General features: G+C 38.8%; 1 protein-coding gene across 1 annotated transcript in view; it reads right to left on the bottom strand.

Moving 5' to 3' along the window:
- Window positions 1–1,086: 1,086 nt before the first annotated feature.
- LOC117880047 (inter-alpha-trypsin inhibitor heavy chain H3-like) overlaps window positions 1,087–19,688 on the bottom strand; it is an 87,698-nt gene continuing 69,096 nt past the window's right edge. Inside the window, 11 exon segments of the mRNA XM_034775721.1 lie at window positions 1,087–1,234; window positions 1,839–1,950; window positions 2,601–2,773; window positions 3,381–3,582; window positions 6,328–6,489; window positions 8,339–8,380; window positions 9,752–9,879; window positions 11,256–11,289; window positions 14,723–14,861; window positions 15,908–16,093; window positions 18,519–18,700. Of these exon segments, the coding sequence (XP_034631612.1) occupies window positions 1,087–1,234; window positions 1,839–1,950; window positions 2,601–2,773; window positions 3,381–3,582; window positions 6,328–6,489; window positions 8,339–8,380; window positions 9,752–9,879; window positions 11,256–11,289; window positions 14,723–14,861; window positions 15,908–16,093; window positions 18,519–18,700 (1,508 nt within the window).

Genomic DNA, 19,688 nt, shown 5'->3' with positions numbered 1-19,688 from the left:
TTGTCCTGCAACACCTCCAATTATTCCAGTCCTTCTCCCCTTCCGCAACTCTGCCACTAATGCTCCTCTGTTTAGACCAGGCATCAGGAATCAAGTCACTTTGTATTATCTTGTAGAACACTTGGGAAAACAAGTACATATTTCTGAGTTGTAAAGCCATAATATTATGCCAGTGTTATAAATGATGCATGTATGGAAATTAGATGCATGTCTCTTGAAAAGTAAAGTACAACTTAAAAGTCTTCTGTTAATCTTAATTTTATGTTAAAATTGCGAAATACAGCTTTTATGTTCATGGATGAATGTTTAATGTTACATATGATGTTTGACACTGTGCATGGAACCATCCCAATTGTTGGTGCATGACGGATTAAACTTTTTCTGAGAATCCAGAAGCCTTGCAGTAGCTGTCAGCTGTCCACCATTTAAGCTTAGTAAGAAAACAGGAGCTCCTGGAAATAGCATAGATACCTGATTCCCAAAGGGGCAGGAGAAAATGAGTGATGAAAGGGTAAGGGATGCCTCTGAACAGTAAAATCTATCCTACATGTTGAGACTTTCATCTAACAGAAGCTCCTTTTCTCTTTGCATAGAAGGCTGTGCAGGCATGAATGCACCATGCTGCCCTGTCAGGTGAATAAGAATCAAGTGGTGCAGATTCCTTTCCTGGTGTGACTAGCTACCCACATTGACTGGGCCACCAAGCACAACTAGTGGGCACAATTCTGTTCCCACTGGAGTTTATGCACGTTTTGTCATTGACTTTAATGTGAGCAGGAGCAGATCTCACAGTCTATAATCGAAGCAAACATATAAACATTATACTAGATGTACACATGCCGCTGGCCAAATGCAGACAAAATTACTATCCAGATCATAATATTTACTCAAAAGTGATTAGTGAGACATGCCATATGCGTCAAAGTTGGGAAAGTATCAAAGAATAAAAACTGCAGCAATCAGCTTCATTTAATAATGAGTCAAAGCAACTTTATTTCTCTGTATTGTTTTCTTGTAGTTAACTCTTTCTTGGTTATTAGGAAGCATTTTATTTAAAGTATGAGATTGCACATGTAAGTTTGTTGCTTAGTTAATAAATGGTGTGCTAAATAGGTTGGAAACAATATAATTGGTGTGAGCTCTATCAATCAGTCCTGTACCATTGTTATGAATAAACCAACAGGGGATGATTGTTCCATGACTGGGGTCTTTTCCATAATCTTTCTCACTAACCCTGAAATAAAGACAAAAAGCATGAATTAACTAAAATAATAGTACTTTGTAATGTGATGCATCTCTGATTCTGAATCTATCTGTGATTTTAGTAATTTTACCAGGTTTGTCTTTGTATAAATTCTTTAGACTAGTATTTACCTATGAATACAGTAGCAGTCTTTGTCTACACTTGCAACTAAACCATGCTGGATCCATTCAGTTGGTACCTTCTAGGCAACAACAGGTAGTTTTTCTAGTGTAAACAGGGTTTAAGTGGCTTTTCCATGGTCAAACAGCAAGTCTGTTGCATAATCAGGAATATGTAGCTAAATAATTGTAAGGAGAGGTTATAATTTTGTTGTATGTATTGCACCTTTGTAGTTGTAAGATTCCTGCCTGTTCACTTGGGGAAGAGTGCTGTGCTGTGATGGAGATTCTTACAGAAGAAGACTCTCGCACTGTGCTCTGTTCTCTCAGGGAGACTATTGTGTTACTTGTCTTTTATGGAAAAAAGAACTTAACCCAGTCCTTTACTGTAACAGCTAGAGAATTTTCCTATCTCCCTCTCCCCCAAATTACAGATCTTTTCAGGGTAGGGAAGTATTTCCTAATAATTTGGTTACCTAGTTACTGTCAGTTTATTGTTTTTGACAATCATTGTGGCATGTGGTTTCTCGGGGTCAGATCCAGGACAGATGTCAAAAACTTCAAAATCAATGTGCTGGAAAAACTGTCCTGAAAAGAAGGGGAGAAAATACAATATCAAAAACTGCTGTTAAATTAACTGATGGCTATAAGCTACTTTTGATACATACAAGGAGGTATAACTAGCAGTGAGTGGATGAAATTGAGAGAAGGAAATTTTGAAATTCCCAGAAAAACTTCATAATGGGGAGCTCTGTTAGTCTATGGCATACTCTTCCAAGAGAAGTAGTAGAATCCCATATCTTGAGACATTTAAAACTAGCCTGGACAAAGCACAAGAAAATATACTGTAGGGAAAACTTTTTGCACTTACACCAAGAGGATGAGCTAAATGTGATCTATTAGGTCATCTCCATTTGTAATTTCTTTGAGTTTAAGACATGGGCTATAGACAATCTCTCACTTACAAAACATGTTTTCATATTCTCAGTTTTTTCCATAATGCAGTTTTTTATTGAAGTTATAGCCCTACATCCCATTTTTATTTTTAATATACAAACTAGGACCAGATACAATGAAAGAGTTAATATATAGAAGGTGATACTTTAAAAATATTCTGTACATCTTAGCTCTGAGAATGTGGACACATGATTACTTTTCCCTAAATCAACCAGTTTGGAAAATGTCAGTCTTTTAAATTAAGGTAGTGTTCATCCATTTCAATGGATGTGAATTCCTACCTAATAAGCCATGGGTGTGTTCAGACACCTTGTGACTATCCAGCATGTACAATCCTAGGAAATCGTGGTGTATAGGATGCTTCTTCCACACTCGATGCAAAACAACAATAAAAGTTACACCATCTCTGAATGAAAGCACTAGCTTCTTTCCCCTGTTTATCTCCATAGTCAAACTGCAGCAGGACAACTGTTCATTTTTGGTTTTCAGCATTTAATATTGTGGACAATAAGTTAACTAACAGACCAAAGAGTTTATGGAAAATCCATCTGGCAGAGTAACATGGGTGTTTTTTTTTTTAACAAAACTTTCTGAAGATCCATAAATCAAACAAGTGATGCTTAATATGTGGTAGCAAAGAGTTCAAGAATGAAGAGACTAAAACCTCAATCCTGCAACTGTATGCACACACACATACTCCTGTGCTCATCTGGAGCTCCGCTGAAGTCAATGGGGTTCCATGCCAATGCAGAGGTCTACATGTTTGTAGGTAGCTGCAGGATCATACCGTTCATATCTAAGATCCTAATTCAGGAAAGCATCCTTGTTTGGGATAGCACTTAAACATATGCTCAACTAAGTGTGTGCAGAAGTGCTTTCTTGAATCAGCGCCTAACAGTATTGAAACAAGCAATTGAATGCGTGAATAGGGTACGTGGCTTCCAAGGATTTGTTAATCAGATTGCCACTGCCATCAGCCTTAATTACATTTACATACTAATGTTTTCATAAGTTTGAACATTCTTGAACAATCAAGAATGGGCTTTTGTGTTGTACTTTACCCTTCTTGTAGGGTGATTGTATCAAGCCAGGTAAAAGTGTCTGTCTTTCTGCCATTTTGGAGGGTGATTTTTTCAGTCATTATTTCTATTTTTAAATCCAGTTGTGTATTTACAATCCCAAGTTTTCCAATATATGTTTTTTGGATCTGTGCATTGTTGCTGACTTTCTTTTTTCCAATAAGCTGCCCATTAACTGTGATGCCTGTTATAAAGGAACAAAATGTGCTATTACTGTACAGATAGATTCTGATCAGGAAATATTGAGGAATGACGTGGAGAAGGAAAGTACTATGCAGCTGAACCATTTTGTAGAATAATTTCCAATCCTTTCACTGGCTACCAATTTACTACTCCACCTTTCTCTCCTTCAGTCTCTTGCCTGTATTTCTTTTCATTTTGGCCTCTCCTGCACACGAAGCTTTAGACCACTGACATAGCAGTTGCATTAGTCAGCATTAGTTTAGCAAGATTCAGGTGGTATATCACTTAAGGAGATGGATGAGCAGAATGCCTCCACCTGGTTTAGTGGGTGGGAGACTTGACTGGATCCAGAAGGCGCCAGACAGCTTTGGAATGAAATGGGGAGTGTATGCAGGAGTAGGCATTTCCTTCCCAGGGACACTTCTCCACCCTTTGACCAGCCAAAGGGATAAGGGATTGTTCCCCATGATCATCAATTTAAACTCTTGCCGGAGATTTCTCAAGCCTCTTGTCCCATTTTATCTAAACCCACGCTCCCTCCCCGTAGTTAGATAGCATAGGAACTGGTTTTTTTAGGATGCATTGGGTTTGACCGATCACCTGTTTTAGGGGGCGGGAAGGAATTTTTCCTATTCAGGCCAAAGGGCTGAGGCCTGGTAGGTTTTTGTCATCTTCCTTACAGTATCATGGAGACACAGTTAATCTGAATAGGAAAAGGACTTAGAAATTGAATGTTAAGAATTGGTAGGAATATTTAGCTTATTGTAACTTGAGGCCAGTGTCCAATGCAGATAAAAGGCCAGCCTCTAGAAATAAGAGACCTGGGATTTTGCTGGTAGACCTTAGGAAAAGGAGAGACCTGAAGTCTTCACAGACCAAAGTCCTTTTTTCTGTCCTCTTTGCTGCAGGGAATGTGAGGGCTGAATCCTAGGGGTAGGCAGTGGAGAGTTCAACTTATTCATAAATGATCTGGGAAAAGGGGTAAACAGTGAGGTGGCAAAATTTGCAGATGATACAAAATTACTCAAGATAGTTAAGACCCCCCGCAGACTGCGAATAGCTACAATAGGATCTCTCAAAACTGGGTGACTGGGCAACAAAATGGCAGATGAAATTTCATGTTGATAAATGCAAAGTAATGCACACTGGAAAGCATAATCCCAACTATACATATAAAATGATGGGGTATAAATTAGCTGTTACCACTCAAGAAAGAGATCTTGGAGTCATTGTGGATAGTTCTCTGAAAACATCCACTCAATGTGCAGTGGCAGTCAAAAAAGCAAACAGAATGCTGGGAATAATTAAGAAAGGGATAGATAATCACACAGAAAATATCATGTTGCCTCTATATAAATCCATGGTACTCCCACATCTTGAATACTGTGTGCAGATGTGGTCGCCCCATCTCAAAAAAGATATATTGGAATTGGAAAAGGTTCAGAAAAGGGCAAAAATTATTAGGGGTATGGAACGGCTTCCATATGAGAAGAGATTAATAAGACTGGGACTTTTCAGTTTGGAAAAGAGACGGCTAAGGGGAGATATGATTGAGGTCTATAAAATCATGACTGGTGTAGAGAAAGTATATAAGGAAGTGTTGTTTACTACTTCTCATAACACAAGAACTAGGGGTCACCAAATGAAATTAATAGGCAGCAGGTTTAAAACAAATAAAAGGAAGTATTTCTTCATACAACACACAGTCAACCTGTGGAACTCCTTGCCAGAGGATGTTGTGAAGGCCAAGACCCTAACAGGGTTCAAAAAAGAACTAGATAAATTCATGGAGGATAGGTCCATCAATGGCTATTAGCCAGGATGGGCAGGAATGGTGTCCCCAGCCTCTGTTTGCCAGAAGCTGGGAATGGGCCACAGGGGATGGATCACTTGATGATTACCTGTTCTGGTCATTCCCTCTGGGACACCTGGCACTGGCTACTGTCGGAAGACAGGATACTGGGCTAGTTGGACCTTTGGTCTGACCCAGTAGGGCCATTTTTATGTTCTTATGTATGTTCTTATTTATGGGCTATATCAGAGTTTCTCAAATGGGTCCACAGACCCCTGGGGGTCGCGAGGGTACGCTGCAAGTCAGGCCCAGGACTGCTGGCCCCACTGATCAACTCCTCCTCCTTCCTCCCAGTGCCGCCTGCATGCCGCAGAATAGCTGTTCAGTGCTGTGCAGGAGGTGCTAAGAGGGAGGGGGAGGAGCAGGGATGGGGCGCGCTCAGGGGAGGGAGTGGAAAGAGGTGGGAACGAGGAGACGTGGCGGTGGAGAGGGCGGGAAGAGGGGGGCGAGGTGGCACCTTGGGGGAAAGGGTGGAGTGTGGGCAGGGCCTGGGGTGGAGTGGGGCCAGGGCCTAGGGCTGAGTGGGGGGGTTGAGGGTCTGCAAAAATTGTAAATCAAAATGGGGGTCCTTCTGTTGCTAAAGTTTGAGAACCACTGGGCTATATGATAGGAGCCCTGTAAACCCTCACTGGACCCACTTAAATGCCTAGTATGGGGATATGTGGCAGATAAACCTCACTCCTGGGAGAAGTGTTAATAAAGTTAGTGCTGCTGCTTAAATCCATCCCTGTATTTGTCCTCATTCACTTGCATATCCCAAACAACACATTTTATCTGGAAGTAGACAGGTACTGGTGGTACTACGTGTTTTTTCTCAGTTCAGAATCAAAATTATTTCTCATCCTTTCCCTCCTGGACTTTTTGCCCTTTTACTTTAGATAAATATTAACTCACCTGTATCAGGGTCTTTTACTAGGTTTAACACCACACCTGGATCTAAATTGATATTGAAGCAAAGATGGTCTTTTTTCTGTGTCACTTCTATAAGGAAATGTGGATCTCCATCAACTGCAAACACATTACAATGTCTCAGATTAAATGACTTACAAAAGCAGCCTCTCAGTGATAGAGAAACAGTAAGTTATGGCTGAGATAATTAGTAATTAGACTCTTCACCCAATGACATTCACTGGAAGTGCAACAAAGAAGAACAAAATAGATGTGAACAAAATCCCAGACATCTGTTGGGAAAACAATACAGTACGAACAAAGACTAAACTGGGGGGAAGTGCTGGATCCAGACTAAAGGGATTTTTAGCCTGTGAATGGAACAACAGGGGTTTATAAGCTGTAAGCCAGCACAGCTTGCCCCTTAAGAGCCTGCAGCCTACTTGTATCATCATTTAGGGTGAGAATTTGCTATTCATATCCAATCTCTTTAGTATATTAAGCTTAGTTTGCGTGTTTTGTTTATTTGCTAGGTAATTTGCTTTGATCTGTTTGCTATCCCTTATAATCACTTAAAATCTATCTTTTGTAGTTAATAAACTTGTTTTTGCTTTGTCTAAAACCAGTGTGTGTATATGTCCTCTTCACATTGAGGGAGGGGGTGAATTTCATGAGCTTATGCTGTACAGTTCCCAGTGCAGTGCAAGATGTTATAATTTTGGGTTTACACTCCAGAGAGGAGGTATGTGCTGTAAGAACTGGGAGGTGCCCTAGCTGTGCCTTCCCATGCAGGAGCTGGTTAAAGAACCTGCCGGCATGTAACTGCAGCTGGGTCTGTCCCTACCTGTATGTATTGTGGCAAAAGTGCAGGCTGGAGCCTGGGAGAGGGCTTGGCAGGCTGGTTACAGCAGTACAGTGTAAAGTGAGCCCAAGCTGGTGGGTCAGGGGGGCTCAGTGGTACCCCAGTTCCAGGTGGCACCCCAAGGGGGACCCATCAGAGAAACAACAACAGAAAATATGGAAATGACAGAAGTGCTAAATGCCTTCTTTGTTGTGGTGTTCACCAAAAAGGTTAATAGCAATTGGATGTCTAACATAGTGATTACCAGTGAATGAGGTAGGATCGGAGGCTAAAATGAGGTAGGCTCTGAGGCTAAAATGTGGTTCTGTTCTTAAAATGTACTTGCCTGTAAAAATGGCATTCATGTTTAACATGTTTTAGTGATTCCAAATCAAGTGTGTACAGCTTACAAAGAGAAAGATGTATTTTCTAATTGCCAGATTTGCAACGTCAACCTGAGATCTGAGAGTCGAGTACAGTTCTTTTCAATTTGTGTATCATTTGATTTTGCCAAAAAAATTAGACTGTCAGTTGCACCTGTGAAACCCCTTGACTTCCAAACATGCATTTAGTGATACCTGCACAACCCCACTATCTTCAGTCGTGTCGCAGAACTGTTACCTTGAAACTTACTGACAAATTCTGTTGAGTATGCACAAGCTGAAGTAGAATCAGCAGCTGACTTTCTTAGCTGTTTGACTCTCCATGGCTAACAGGAGTAACTTTGTTACCAAAGAGGGTAGATATGACTCTGAATACACAATAGGAACAGTTACATTAAGTAAAATGGTGTAATTTTGCACAGTCACTTTAGAATAGCACTTCAAGCTACATAAATTACGTTACACAGTACAGAAAGTGTGTTATATGTTGTCTTGAAGTGTTTGCTTTTATTTCCCATTAACATCTCTATCTTTGGTATCTAAACACTTATGAATTACATAAGCACACGTTATTCCTATAGTTTTGATAATGATTTTATTGTGCCTTCATTCATGTTGAAAAGTTCTTATGTTACTGGTATCAACATTAACTTGAATTCATTTTCACAATACCTATACCCCAGGTAAAATTAACTTTCTTTTAAGAGCATTGTGATGACATCACATATTTGTTCTTGAAAAAGGGAGAACTGTGTATGGTTTTTGTAGGTATGTTTAAAAAAAGACAACTTACCAGAGTTTGCCTTTGAAGGGTAACTATACTGAATAGAAGTATCTGACAGATTGGAAAAAAAAAGTTAGATGACTCAAAATGATTTTAAACTGGCATCTTTTGAAGTTTAAAATAGTCCCCCCCCCCACCACACCCCTTTCAAGCTTCAGACAAGCTTTCTGAAATGGTATTGGATATCATTTTGTCTTGTCTACATTACTGCTTAAACCATTTTTACTACTGTTTCAAGGGGATCTGTTGATGAAAAGCATTTTCTCACAACAGTTCAAGTTGCTAGGGTAAAGAGGAAAGATATTCACCATCACAATCTTAGATGCTCTAACTACATTTAAGATACTAAAATCCTGGATATTCTTTTTTTTTTTTTTTTAGTTGCCTCACTAGCTCTGAACAGAATTAAAAAGACAGTAAAAGTTTTCCCCTCTTCAGAGAGTCTTCAGTGTACATTATTTGACATGATTCTCACTCTCTAACACAAAGCTGTTCTGGAGGACCCTTCACAGGTGACCTTGCAAAGGAAGAATAAAAGATAAGGGTTGTGCACACAATATAAGTAAAAATCAGTGTTATGGTATAAAATTTCAGTTGTATAATCACAGACAATACAGAGTGGGATAAACTAATTTGTACCCATCTACTTCATAACATATGGAACATAAAAAAATAATGGTTAAGATAATGTGGAAGTGGGTGTGTCAAGTTATGATTAGTACTTGCAATAAATATTTGTCATATATCATACAGCTAGAAGGCTGCAAGGAAAATTTTCAGTGTTGCCAACTCTCATGATTTTATTGCAAGTCTCACAATCTCTTGAGGTTTTCTAGATGCTTTCTGGAAGATAGGCTTTAGTCAAACAAGTTATTGGACTCAGTACAGGGATAACTGGATAAAAGTCTATGGCCTGTGTTATACAGAAGGTGAGACTAAATCAACTAATTGTCCCTTCAGGACAATCTGAGAGTCTATGATTATTCAGTCCAAAAATTCATACGGGAAGTACATTATTCTTTATTTCTCCTGCTTCAACAGCTTCAATCATCCAGTCAGTGATGAGGAACAATACCAGTCACACACTGGAGCAAAGTTTTCAAAAGGATTTAGAATTCTAAGTCCCATTGAAATCCAGTGGGACTTGGGCTCATAAATCACTCGTGTGTAAATTTTCAAAAGCACTTTATGCTAGTGACTATAAAAGTGACAAACAACCCATAGCTCCAAATTTGTTTGCTTATAGTATTATTTGAAAACTTGTAAATAATTAATAAATTTGCAGAAATTAGGCTTTGTTTGAATGATTAGTGAACATAAAATAAGATTAAATACATCAGATAATTTATTCACAAGGAATTATCCCACTAGATAAATGATCTCAGATTAGATTGTGAAGCAAAACTATGAAAATGTCTCTACTTTCTACTGGTTTATCATCAATTGCAGCTTTATCTTCATTATCTTCTGGTTTTGTTACCACCATGGATGTGAGAGGCGTCACAAATTTATATTTCAGAGAGAGCTCCAGGGCTTCTGTTGCAAAATTCCTCCATTTTAATTCTTGAACTGAAATGCTGAATGCAGGAAGTGAATCAGAACAGCAACTTGCACTTTTCTAGACACTTTCTACAAAGCCAAGACATTAAACACTGCATTATATTTTTCTGCATAATAGCAACATTCTCTTCTGTAATCAGCCAAAAACCACTGAACTCAGATTCTGTCTTTTTCATTCATTGGTTGTGTCTTATTACTTTAAATATTATTCTTAGAAATACTATTTGGATCTTATGAAGTATTACAAAACTTCTTGTTCAGCAAGTCTCAGCACCCAATGCTCAAGAAAACAATTCTGTGTATTTGTATTTTAATAATAGTTACCATTATCTTTTAGTGGTGAAAAAGATCCCTGTCTGAATTTTCCAGTTCAGGGACCAAACCAACAAGCAGCTATTGAGTTTTCCAAGGTGGTTTTTTTTTTTATATTTAAACATCACATTTTGGATATGATGCTTTTGGCTGATTGTATAGTGATAAGTATCAATAGACAGTTTTATTTGTAAACCTTTTAACCAGAGATGGCTCTTGTGTTTTGGATATATTGGCTCCTCAGTTTTGGCATCGGGGAAAAAACCATCACCATGCTGGTCCTTCCCCAAACTAAGCAGACTGCCTCTGTTTATAACTCCTAATGTATGGCCACCTACCTACAACCATCAATCACACTTACAGCATGCATGTAGAACCCACAACCTTTGGCTCTCAAAACATTGGTCTCTACCCAAGATGTTAAAAGGGCAGCACAAGTAGATCAGGCAGGAGGGGGGAAACCATGTATATTAAAGCAGATATGATTAAACCAGCCAAATCTCTCTATCACCTCTAATTTGGCAAAAGAACAGGTGTGTCTATTTTTCCTGAATTCACCAGAGGCTGTCGGTGTCCTATCAATATAACTTCAAGATTAAGTTACATTAAGTATAGGGATTCATACTTTAATAAGGCCAGAAGGAATCATTGTGCTCCAGTCTGATCTCCTGCTGAACACAGGCCATAGTACTTCCCTGCATTAATTCCTGTTTGAACTGGAAAATCGTTTTTAGAAAAACATCCAATCTTGATTTTAAATTTGCAGGGATGGACGGTCCACCAATAATTTTGGTAAGTAGTCCTCATTGTTAAAAATTTGCACCTTATTTCTAGTTTGAATTTGTCTAGCTTCAACTTCCAGCCATAGGATCTTGTCATACCTTTGTCTGCTAGGTTGAAAAGCCCTTTATCATCAAATTTCTGTTCCACATGCAGGTACTTATAGACTGTAATCAAGTCACCCCTTAATCTTCTCTTTGTGAAGCTAAATAGATTGAGCTCCTTGAGTCTATCACTGAAGGTATGTTTTCTAATCCTTTAATTATTCTTGTGCTCTTTCTCTGAACCTTTCCCAATAAATCAACATCCTTCTTGAACTGTGGCACCAGACCTGGACATAGTATTCCAGCAGTGGTTGCACCAATGCCAAATCCACAGGTGAAATAATCTCCCAACTCCATTTACATATTTAAGGATAGCATTAGCAAGGCCACAGTGTTGCATTGGAAGCTCATGTTCTGCTGATTATCCACCATGGCCTCCAAGTCCTTTTCAGAGTCACTGCTTTCCAGGATAGACTCCCCCATCCCGTAAGTATGGCCTACATTTTTTGTTCCTAGATGTATGATCTTACATTTGGCTTTATTAAAATACATATTGTTTGCTTGTGCCCAGCTTATCAAGAGATCCAGACCTCTCTGAGTCAGACCTTTCTGTATCAGGGGCCTGTCCTTTTCATCATTTATCACTCCCCCAATCTTTGCATCATCTGCAAACTTCATCAGTGATGATTTTATGTTTTCTTCCAGGTCACTAATAAAAATGTTAAGTAGTGTAGGGCCAAGAACTCATCCCTGTAGGACAGGGAACACACCCACTTGATGACGATTCCCCATTTACAATTCCATTTTGAGACCTATCAGCTAACTCATTTTAAATCAATTTAACGTGGGCCTTGCTGATTTTGGATCATTCTAGTTTCTTAATCAAAATTTGTGTTGTAACAGACTTGCAATCTTATAAAAAAATCAAGTTAATTTGACAAGATCTGTTTTTCATAAAATATGTTAACTGCATTAATTTTTTCACTCTCCTTTAATTCTTTATTAATTAAGCCCTATGTCCATCATTTTTTGCCTAGCATCAACGTCAGGCTGACAGACCAATAATTACTCGGGTTGTCTTGTTTAAATATTGGCACAGCATGAGCTTTTCCCCAGTACTCTGGAACTTCACCAGTGTTCCAAGACATTGAGAAACAACAGTAACAGTCCAGAGAGCTCCCGAGAAAGCTCTTTTAAAGCTCTCTGATGCAAGTTATCCTGACGTGCTGATTTTAAAGTGTCTAGCTTTAGTAGCTGCTGTTTAATATCCTCTTGAGTTAGTGCTGGAATGGAAAGAGTTTCATCACTTGATATGCATACATCATCCGTGTTTTTCCACAGGTACAGAACAAATGTAATTATTGACCACTTTTGATTTTTCTGCATTATTGATAATTTTACAATTTCCAATAGGCAGTGTGACCTTCTTTCTTGATTATGGGTTTGTGGCTTTTGGGGAAGCTAGTAATCTAGAAAAATGTTCTAAAACAGACCTCAATTAACATTCACATTTTTCTGTTTAAATTCTTTCTCTCAATTGATTTGGCTCATAATTGTTTTCAGCTTTGTCAAAATGGTCCCTTTAAAGCACCAAGTATTTATGTTACTGGTTTAGATGTTATTCTATTTGCACATAACAAATGTAATCAAATCATGATCACTTTTATCTAATTTACCACTTATTTTGAGTTCTGTGATCAGTTCCTCTTTACTTGTCAAGATGAGATCTAATATAGAATTCCCCTGAGTTGACTGCAACACTTTGAGTTAGTATCAACTCATGTGAGTGCAGATTAAAGTTCAGGTTCAATGCCAACCTATCCATAGTCAAGTAATAATAACATTTTTATGTGTTGCAACGGAGAGGTTATAGCCTAAAGTCCAGTAGAGGCCAGTACTACACACACATGCATGCACCAGAGAGTACTTTACAGACTATCAGTAGAAGATACTCTGTAAACATGAGTTTCCTATAAAAATTAGTGTTTCTCTTCATTTTTTAGTGGGCTGTTGGTTGTATATGTCTAACAGCTTATTTAAAACAAAGTCTATTGGATCTTTGTTATGCAGTTCTTAACCTGAATAGAAAGACTCACTCTGAATTATATATATATATTGGTAAAGAGCACATGCAATTGATCTATTTACAACAGTTTTTCTGCAACAACATTTAAAAATACAATACCACATGTTCCATTATCAATCTATTTTTATACATAGGTATCTAATGTTATTACACTGGTTCTTGTTTGATTAGTGCTATTCCATTCATTCTACATTCTCATTTTCTAAACCATGAAGTGATATAAAGTAGAAATAGACCTGCATGTTTATCATGCATTTGGCTTCTGTGGCATTGTTCACCTGAGTTAATAAGGTCACCATGAGCCAGTAGTTTCCATTAAATACTGACTTTAGAGGGAAAGCATTTTAGGATAAAGAAAAATGATCAAGCCTGACCATCTATAGCAAAGAAATATTTATTGTATTCCGGATTCCTAAAGCCATTGAGTGGCAAAATTATTTATTTCAATTCTAACCTGAGTCTATTCTAAAACGAATAAATTGCTTGCCTTTAGAAGACTAATAATCAAGCAAAGACATTGCTGCTATAATTGTAGCCACATTCAGAATCTGAATTAGGCATATGCAATAATACATGGGGAGATCTAGAGGTGCTTTGAGTTTCTATCTAGATTTAGTCCCTCATTCTTAGAGTCAGTAGGGAATAGGAAGCTGCAGAGGGGAAGGGGTGAGCAGAGAAGGGTATGTGCTGAACACTATAGGATGAGGAATGGTATTAATGGAACTCAGGGGCTATCTTCCAACTCCCCAAAGATAGTGATGATTACACAATGCATATGTACAGGAAAGTGAGGTTCCAAAACAGGAGAACAATGTGGACCTTCATGAAGGTGCAGGTTGATGCCAGGCACCCTCCCCTTTACTACTCACACCCCAGATTACCAGGCCCACGTCGCTCCATTCACTTATATCCCTGATCTGTTTGGAGTTGTGCCATTCTTTAGCGCCACTTGACAGCTATGGGGGATGGAAATAAAGCACTGAAACTGAGAGGTATGGGGCAGAGGGACAAAAAAAAAAAAAAAAAAAAAAAGGAAGGGAAGGATAGATTCAGGACTCTTATGCCTGGCCCACTATCACTATAATTAAAAATGAGTTATATGCACATAGGCTGAATTTGTCCCACATAAAGAGGAATAAAATGATCCAAGTCCATTTCCACTGGAATACAGAGCAAATCAGTGATGGTCAAAGGCGTGTGTGTGTGTGTTTGTGGGGGAGGGGAGGGTTCCTTGTCATTTTATTTAGGAAGAATTTAAGTGCTGGTGAAAGGTGACAGATTGAAAGTCCGAAGTGTTCTATTTATCCACAGAAGTTACAGGGTACAAGTGGCAGCACAAATGCACGATTTCCTATGTTGTCCTTCAAATGTTCCACAGCTCTGATTTGAATGGACCATTTCAAGAGAGGAGAGAATTGTTCAGTTTCCATGGCCCATTTAGTCTCTTGGCCCTTCTCCTGAAATTGACATGCTTTAGTGGATTTCATGATGTGGATACATGTTTACTGGGAACTGATATCACAACAACCAACCATTATGTGATATAATAAGCTTTGGTCACTACCAACACACAAAGCGATTTTAACTGCATACTTTTTTATACTTGGTTACGTTTTTCCAGTAATTGTTGGATGGTGAGATAGGCCCAAAGCCTCTCAATGTAATCCCCAAATATGTATTCCTGGTCTTGGAGAGCTTTAGCTGTTTCTTCAATATCTACTTGTTCAGTAAATGTCACATCATTGTTTGCCTGTTAGGAATTGAAAATCTGCTGTTTACAAAAATTAAAATGATCTCACCACTGCATAAAGGTATTTCAATTAGGGGTGCATTTTTTACATTCAGAAATGCAGCAACTAACAAATGGTCTCTATTAACTTGCAATTAATTACACTGATGTGATACAGTCAGATAAAGAAATTAGTATGTAATGGTGAAAATAAGACAAGACATTTTGGTGAGGCTTTGGGTACCTCTTCCTGGATGTATGCCATGCTCTGACACTAACGTACATATTCTGGGACACCTCTGTATTTTTATTAACCCCTGTTCAATGACAGTAGCAGCCAAGTACACCTCAGTGTTACCACATAAGGTAATACAAGGGTAATGCAGTGATATTACACTTAATTTAGATCAAATATGAAACAATGGGGTTATTGAGATATTTAAGTGGATACTCAGATTTCCTTTTCAATCAATGGCATGCAAGAGCATGATTTAACCTCCTTTTCGCTAATTCATAGTAGCTCATCTCATAGTGGGATGCTTTTGAGTTATCACCTCCCAAAAGTACTGAAACACTAAACTACCACTAGGGAATGTTTGGGGAGAGCTAGAACCATCTATCAGATCAAACAACATTGATTTATTTGTCAGTGAGGAAATGGTGGCACTGGCAACCCACCACATGTAGAGAGAGATATGTCAGTGTAACAGGAGCCATTTGATAGACTGTCTACCATTGTGCCAGCAGGTAAACATTTCAAAAGAAAAAAATGTCATTTACTTTCAAAGAGACTTAAACTTTTAAATAAGTTAGGTATTTTTGCAAGTTTACCCATTAACTGTATGGTGGATGTCAAACTTATTTTTTTTAGCGGTGATTATGCAACTGCTATCCATAAGTAGGACCACTGAAATATGTCACACACGTTCCATTTATAGAGTGGGAATGTAGAGTCTTCTTATTTGTTTTTATGTTTTCTCCAGGATTTTTCTGGTATGACTCAAGCCTTGACATTTTATAAAACAGGCTACTGCTTAAAATAAACACACAGCAGAACCAATACTTACACCTTGAACTTTCACATCAGCAGTAAAGCTGTTCAGGTCATTGTCTATAATACGTCCAGCCACCACAATTTCAGAGCCATCATAATAATGATTGAAATTGTTCTGCGTTAATGCAGATGTTGCATTGATAGGGTAGTGCAGCTGCACTTCTCGAAGCATGGGATTGGCCATTTCATCATAAAAACTCTGCAAGGGGAAAAAAGGGATCAAATCCAAATACGTAAGTGTCTGTGCGATGTAGTAATGCACAGGCACTCAAATTTTGCCCAACAAAGGGCTGCATTAGGAGCTAGCCAAGAGTCTGAAAGTTACACCTAATTTGCCCGCTTTTATTCTATGGAGGTATAGCCTGCAGAAAATAAATAGTTCCAGCATACAAATTTCCATGTTGAATTGACTGGCCAGGCTGCTTATATTAATTCAAAAACTGCATGTTGAAAACTTACATTAGAAGGCAGTGTGCTCTAGTGGATAGAAAACCAGATCAAGAGTCCCAAAATCTGGACTCTATTCCCAGCCTTGCAGATGTGACCCTCTCTAATCCATTTAGCTTCTGTGCCTCAGTTTCCCTGTTTTGGATAATGGGGATAAATAAGGCTTACCCCTTTGTAAAGCACTTCGAGATCTATATATGAGGAATATTTCATTGGATTTTTTACTACTTTCCATAGCTACACCTCTCTATTAAAGATGAGCAAATAATATAGCATGCATATCTGATGTGGGTAACAATCTGGCTACCTCTTTACTAGCAGACATTTCCCATTAAACTGCCCCCCCCCTCCACCACAATTAACAAGTTTAAATCTTTAGTGGTGCTTCCAGTTTAAACACCCTTTAATTAACTAAATGAAGACTGAGTACCTAAAATTGAACTTCTCAAAATTACAGCAGATATGGTGCATAAATTAATTTATCAATCTGTCAATGATACTGTACATAATGAGTAAGGCTACATTTTAGTCACGGGTATTTTTAGTAAAAGTCATGGACAGGTCTTGGGCAATAAACAAAAATTCACGGTCCATGACCTGTCCATGACTTTTACGATATACCCCTAACTAAAACTTGGGCGGGGGGGGGCCACGGGTACTGGGGGGGGAGTGGCCCAGGACCCCTGCGGGTGCTGGGGCAGGGAGCGGTGCATGGCCCAAGACCCCCGCTGATGCTGGGAGGGAGAAGGCAGTGGCGGCGTGCAGCCTGAGACCCCCGCCGGTGTTGGGGAGGGGTGGCCGGGCACTGGCGCGTGGCCCGAAACCACTGCTGGCCTAGGGGCTGCCTGCCTGAGCCAGCACCAGCTGCTGCACAAGTCCCGGAGGTCCCAGAATCCATGACTTTCCATGATCTCTGTGACAGACACGCAGCCTTAATAATGAGTAGTAACAAATACATACAGCGTGCCTGATTTATTTATTTATTGCCACCAAATCGCTCAGTCTCTTCAAACCTGTACAGGCACTTGAACATTGGCTAAAGGACTGAAGTCACATTCGGTGACAGAAAGATTATTTCAACTGTAGAAAAATGATTCATATCAGGCATTCATAAGAGCAATGTACCTAAATTGGAATTCAGCTGTAAATTCTCTATATGGGTAACACACATAGATCAAGTACGAGGTGTGATTGCTTCATAGTTAGGGGTTATTATACTGACAGTGGCTGAATGCATTAATCTCTCTCACTGAATTTAATGAGAGTTGAGGATGCTCAGTACTTTGCATGTTATTCTCAGCACTTTATAGTATTGGGCTCTCATGTTCTCTATCACACTCTGGATACTGAACCAAGAAAATAATACAACGTTGCATTATAAAAAAAATTATCTGTCTGTGAGACAAGGTGGGTGAGGTAATATCTTTTATAGGACCAACCTGTGTTGGAGAGAAAGACAAGCTTTGGATTAATGTCTCATTCCTTTAAAGTGAACATGACTTTGGATAGTGAACATTTAACAAAGGGAACTCCGCTTTCTCTTCTGCCTTCATCAACATGTATTACATATTCTTTATTTTAATAAGGGGAATAAGACTCCACCAGGTCCCCTTCACTTCACACTCTGAGTTGACAGACCTATACTTCAAAAATTATCAGAAGACTTCCTAAACACTAAAAGGAAGTAGCAGAAGGTATTTGGCTAGGAAAATACAATTGCACAGCTCAATGCAAAATCACTGTGGCCGACCAGTGAGAGTTTAAAATTAGTGGTGAAAACCAGGTATCTATAATCCTCCATCTATAAGACACTAACTTATCCTCATGATGCACAACTGAGCTGTGTTTTTAATGGCCAAGCACCCTGAAGAGACATAGTGAGTAATAAGCCAGGCATGGTGATGGGTGCAGTTTAAGATCCTAAACAAAATGGAATTGAATACCACTTCTGAATAACCAGAAAAAACAAGTTTTTAGTCTTATTTCTTATGCTCAAGTTTTAAAACTTGTTCTTAGAAGTTTCCCCACTGTATATTATGTTTGATACCATTAACAAAGTATGTTTGTTTACTAATGTCACTTGTTAGCTATGCTGGAAAAAGTACATCATCAAAGTACATTAGATAACTCTAATATCTCTAAGAGTTGCTGGCTAGGGTGATTATATTTCTTCTTACCTGTAGCTGCAAAGCTGAATCAGAATCCTCATAGATACGATGAGTCAATCCATTGTTCTCCAGTGCCATCTTCTCTAAAAAATTATAATCCATATCATAGCCAAAGGCAAGGTTGTATAAGGAATATCTTCCTTGAATGGCATTTTTCACATTCTCTTGAATTTTTTCCTGGTTCAATTCTCCTGCATTAAAGCACAGAAAACAATTAATTTTTATGGAGAAGAGTCTTTCCCTTTAAAAAGCAACAGAGGGTCCTGTGGCACCTTTGAGACTAACAGAAGTACTGGGAGCATAAGTTTTCGTGGGTAAGAACCTCACGCCTTGCATCTGAAGAAGTGAGGTTCTTACCCACGAAAGCTTATGCTCCCAGTACTTCTGTTAGTCTCAAAGGTGCCACAGGACCCTCTGTTGCTTTTTACAGATTCAGACTAACACGGCTACCCCTCTGATACTTTCCCTTTAAAGAGCATGTTTAGAAAAATACTATTATGTGGTTAAAATACATGCACAAAAAATTCATCAGAGAGAAAGTTCAAGCCTAGAGAGGAGAGATATTACAGGTAAATCCCAACTGCAGTTACTATGGGTCTGACTTTATTTTTTTGATTGGTTCAATTTTTTCTGTTTTTAACTTGGAAACCAGTTAAAGTTCTTAATTAAAATAAAGACAACTAAAAATGAGAGAGACCATAATGTTTTAACTCTTCCAGAAATAGTCTCAAGGTTCAACCAAATAGACAAACTTCAGCAGAATAAGAGTGAATGGCTGCCCAAAATAATTTTTATGATCACTGTATGAGTTCTTTGCTTTCTGGACACTCCTTAGGAGTGGCACCTGACTGATAACATAAGAACATAAGAATGGCCATACTGGGTCAGACCAAAGGTTCATCCAACCCAGTATCCTGTCTACCAACAGTGACCAATGCCAGGTGTCCCAGAGGGAGTAAACCTAACAGGTAATGATTAAGTGATCTCTCTCCTGCCATCCATCTCCACCCTCTGACAAACAGAGGCTAGGGACACCATTCCTTACCCATCCTGGCTAATAGCCATTAATGGACTTAACCTCCATGACTTTATCTAGTTCTCTTTTAAACCCAGTTGTAGTCCTAGCCTTCACAACCTCCTAAGGCAAGGAGTTCCACAGGTTGACTGTGCGCTGCGTGA

The sequence above is a fragment of the Trachemys scripta genome, chromosome 7 (genome assembly GCF_013100865.1).
Source record: "Trachemys scripta elegans isolate TJP31775 chromosome 7, CAS_Tse_1.0, whole genome shotgun sequence".
NCBI classification, from domain to species: domain Eukaryota; kingdom Metazoa; phylum Chordata; order Testudines; family Emydidae; genus Trachemys; species Trachemys scripta.
The sequence above is the reverse complement of the archived record's forward strand: the minus strand, read 5'-3'. Positions and strand labels throughout refer to the sequence as shown.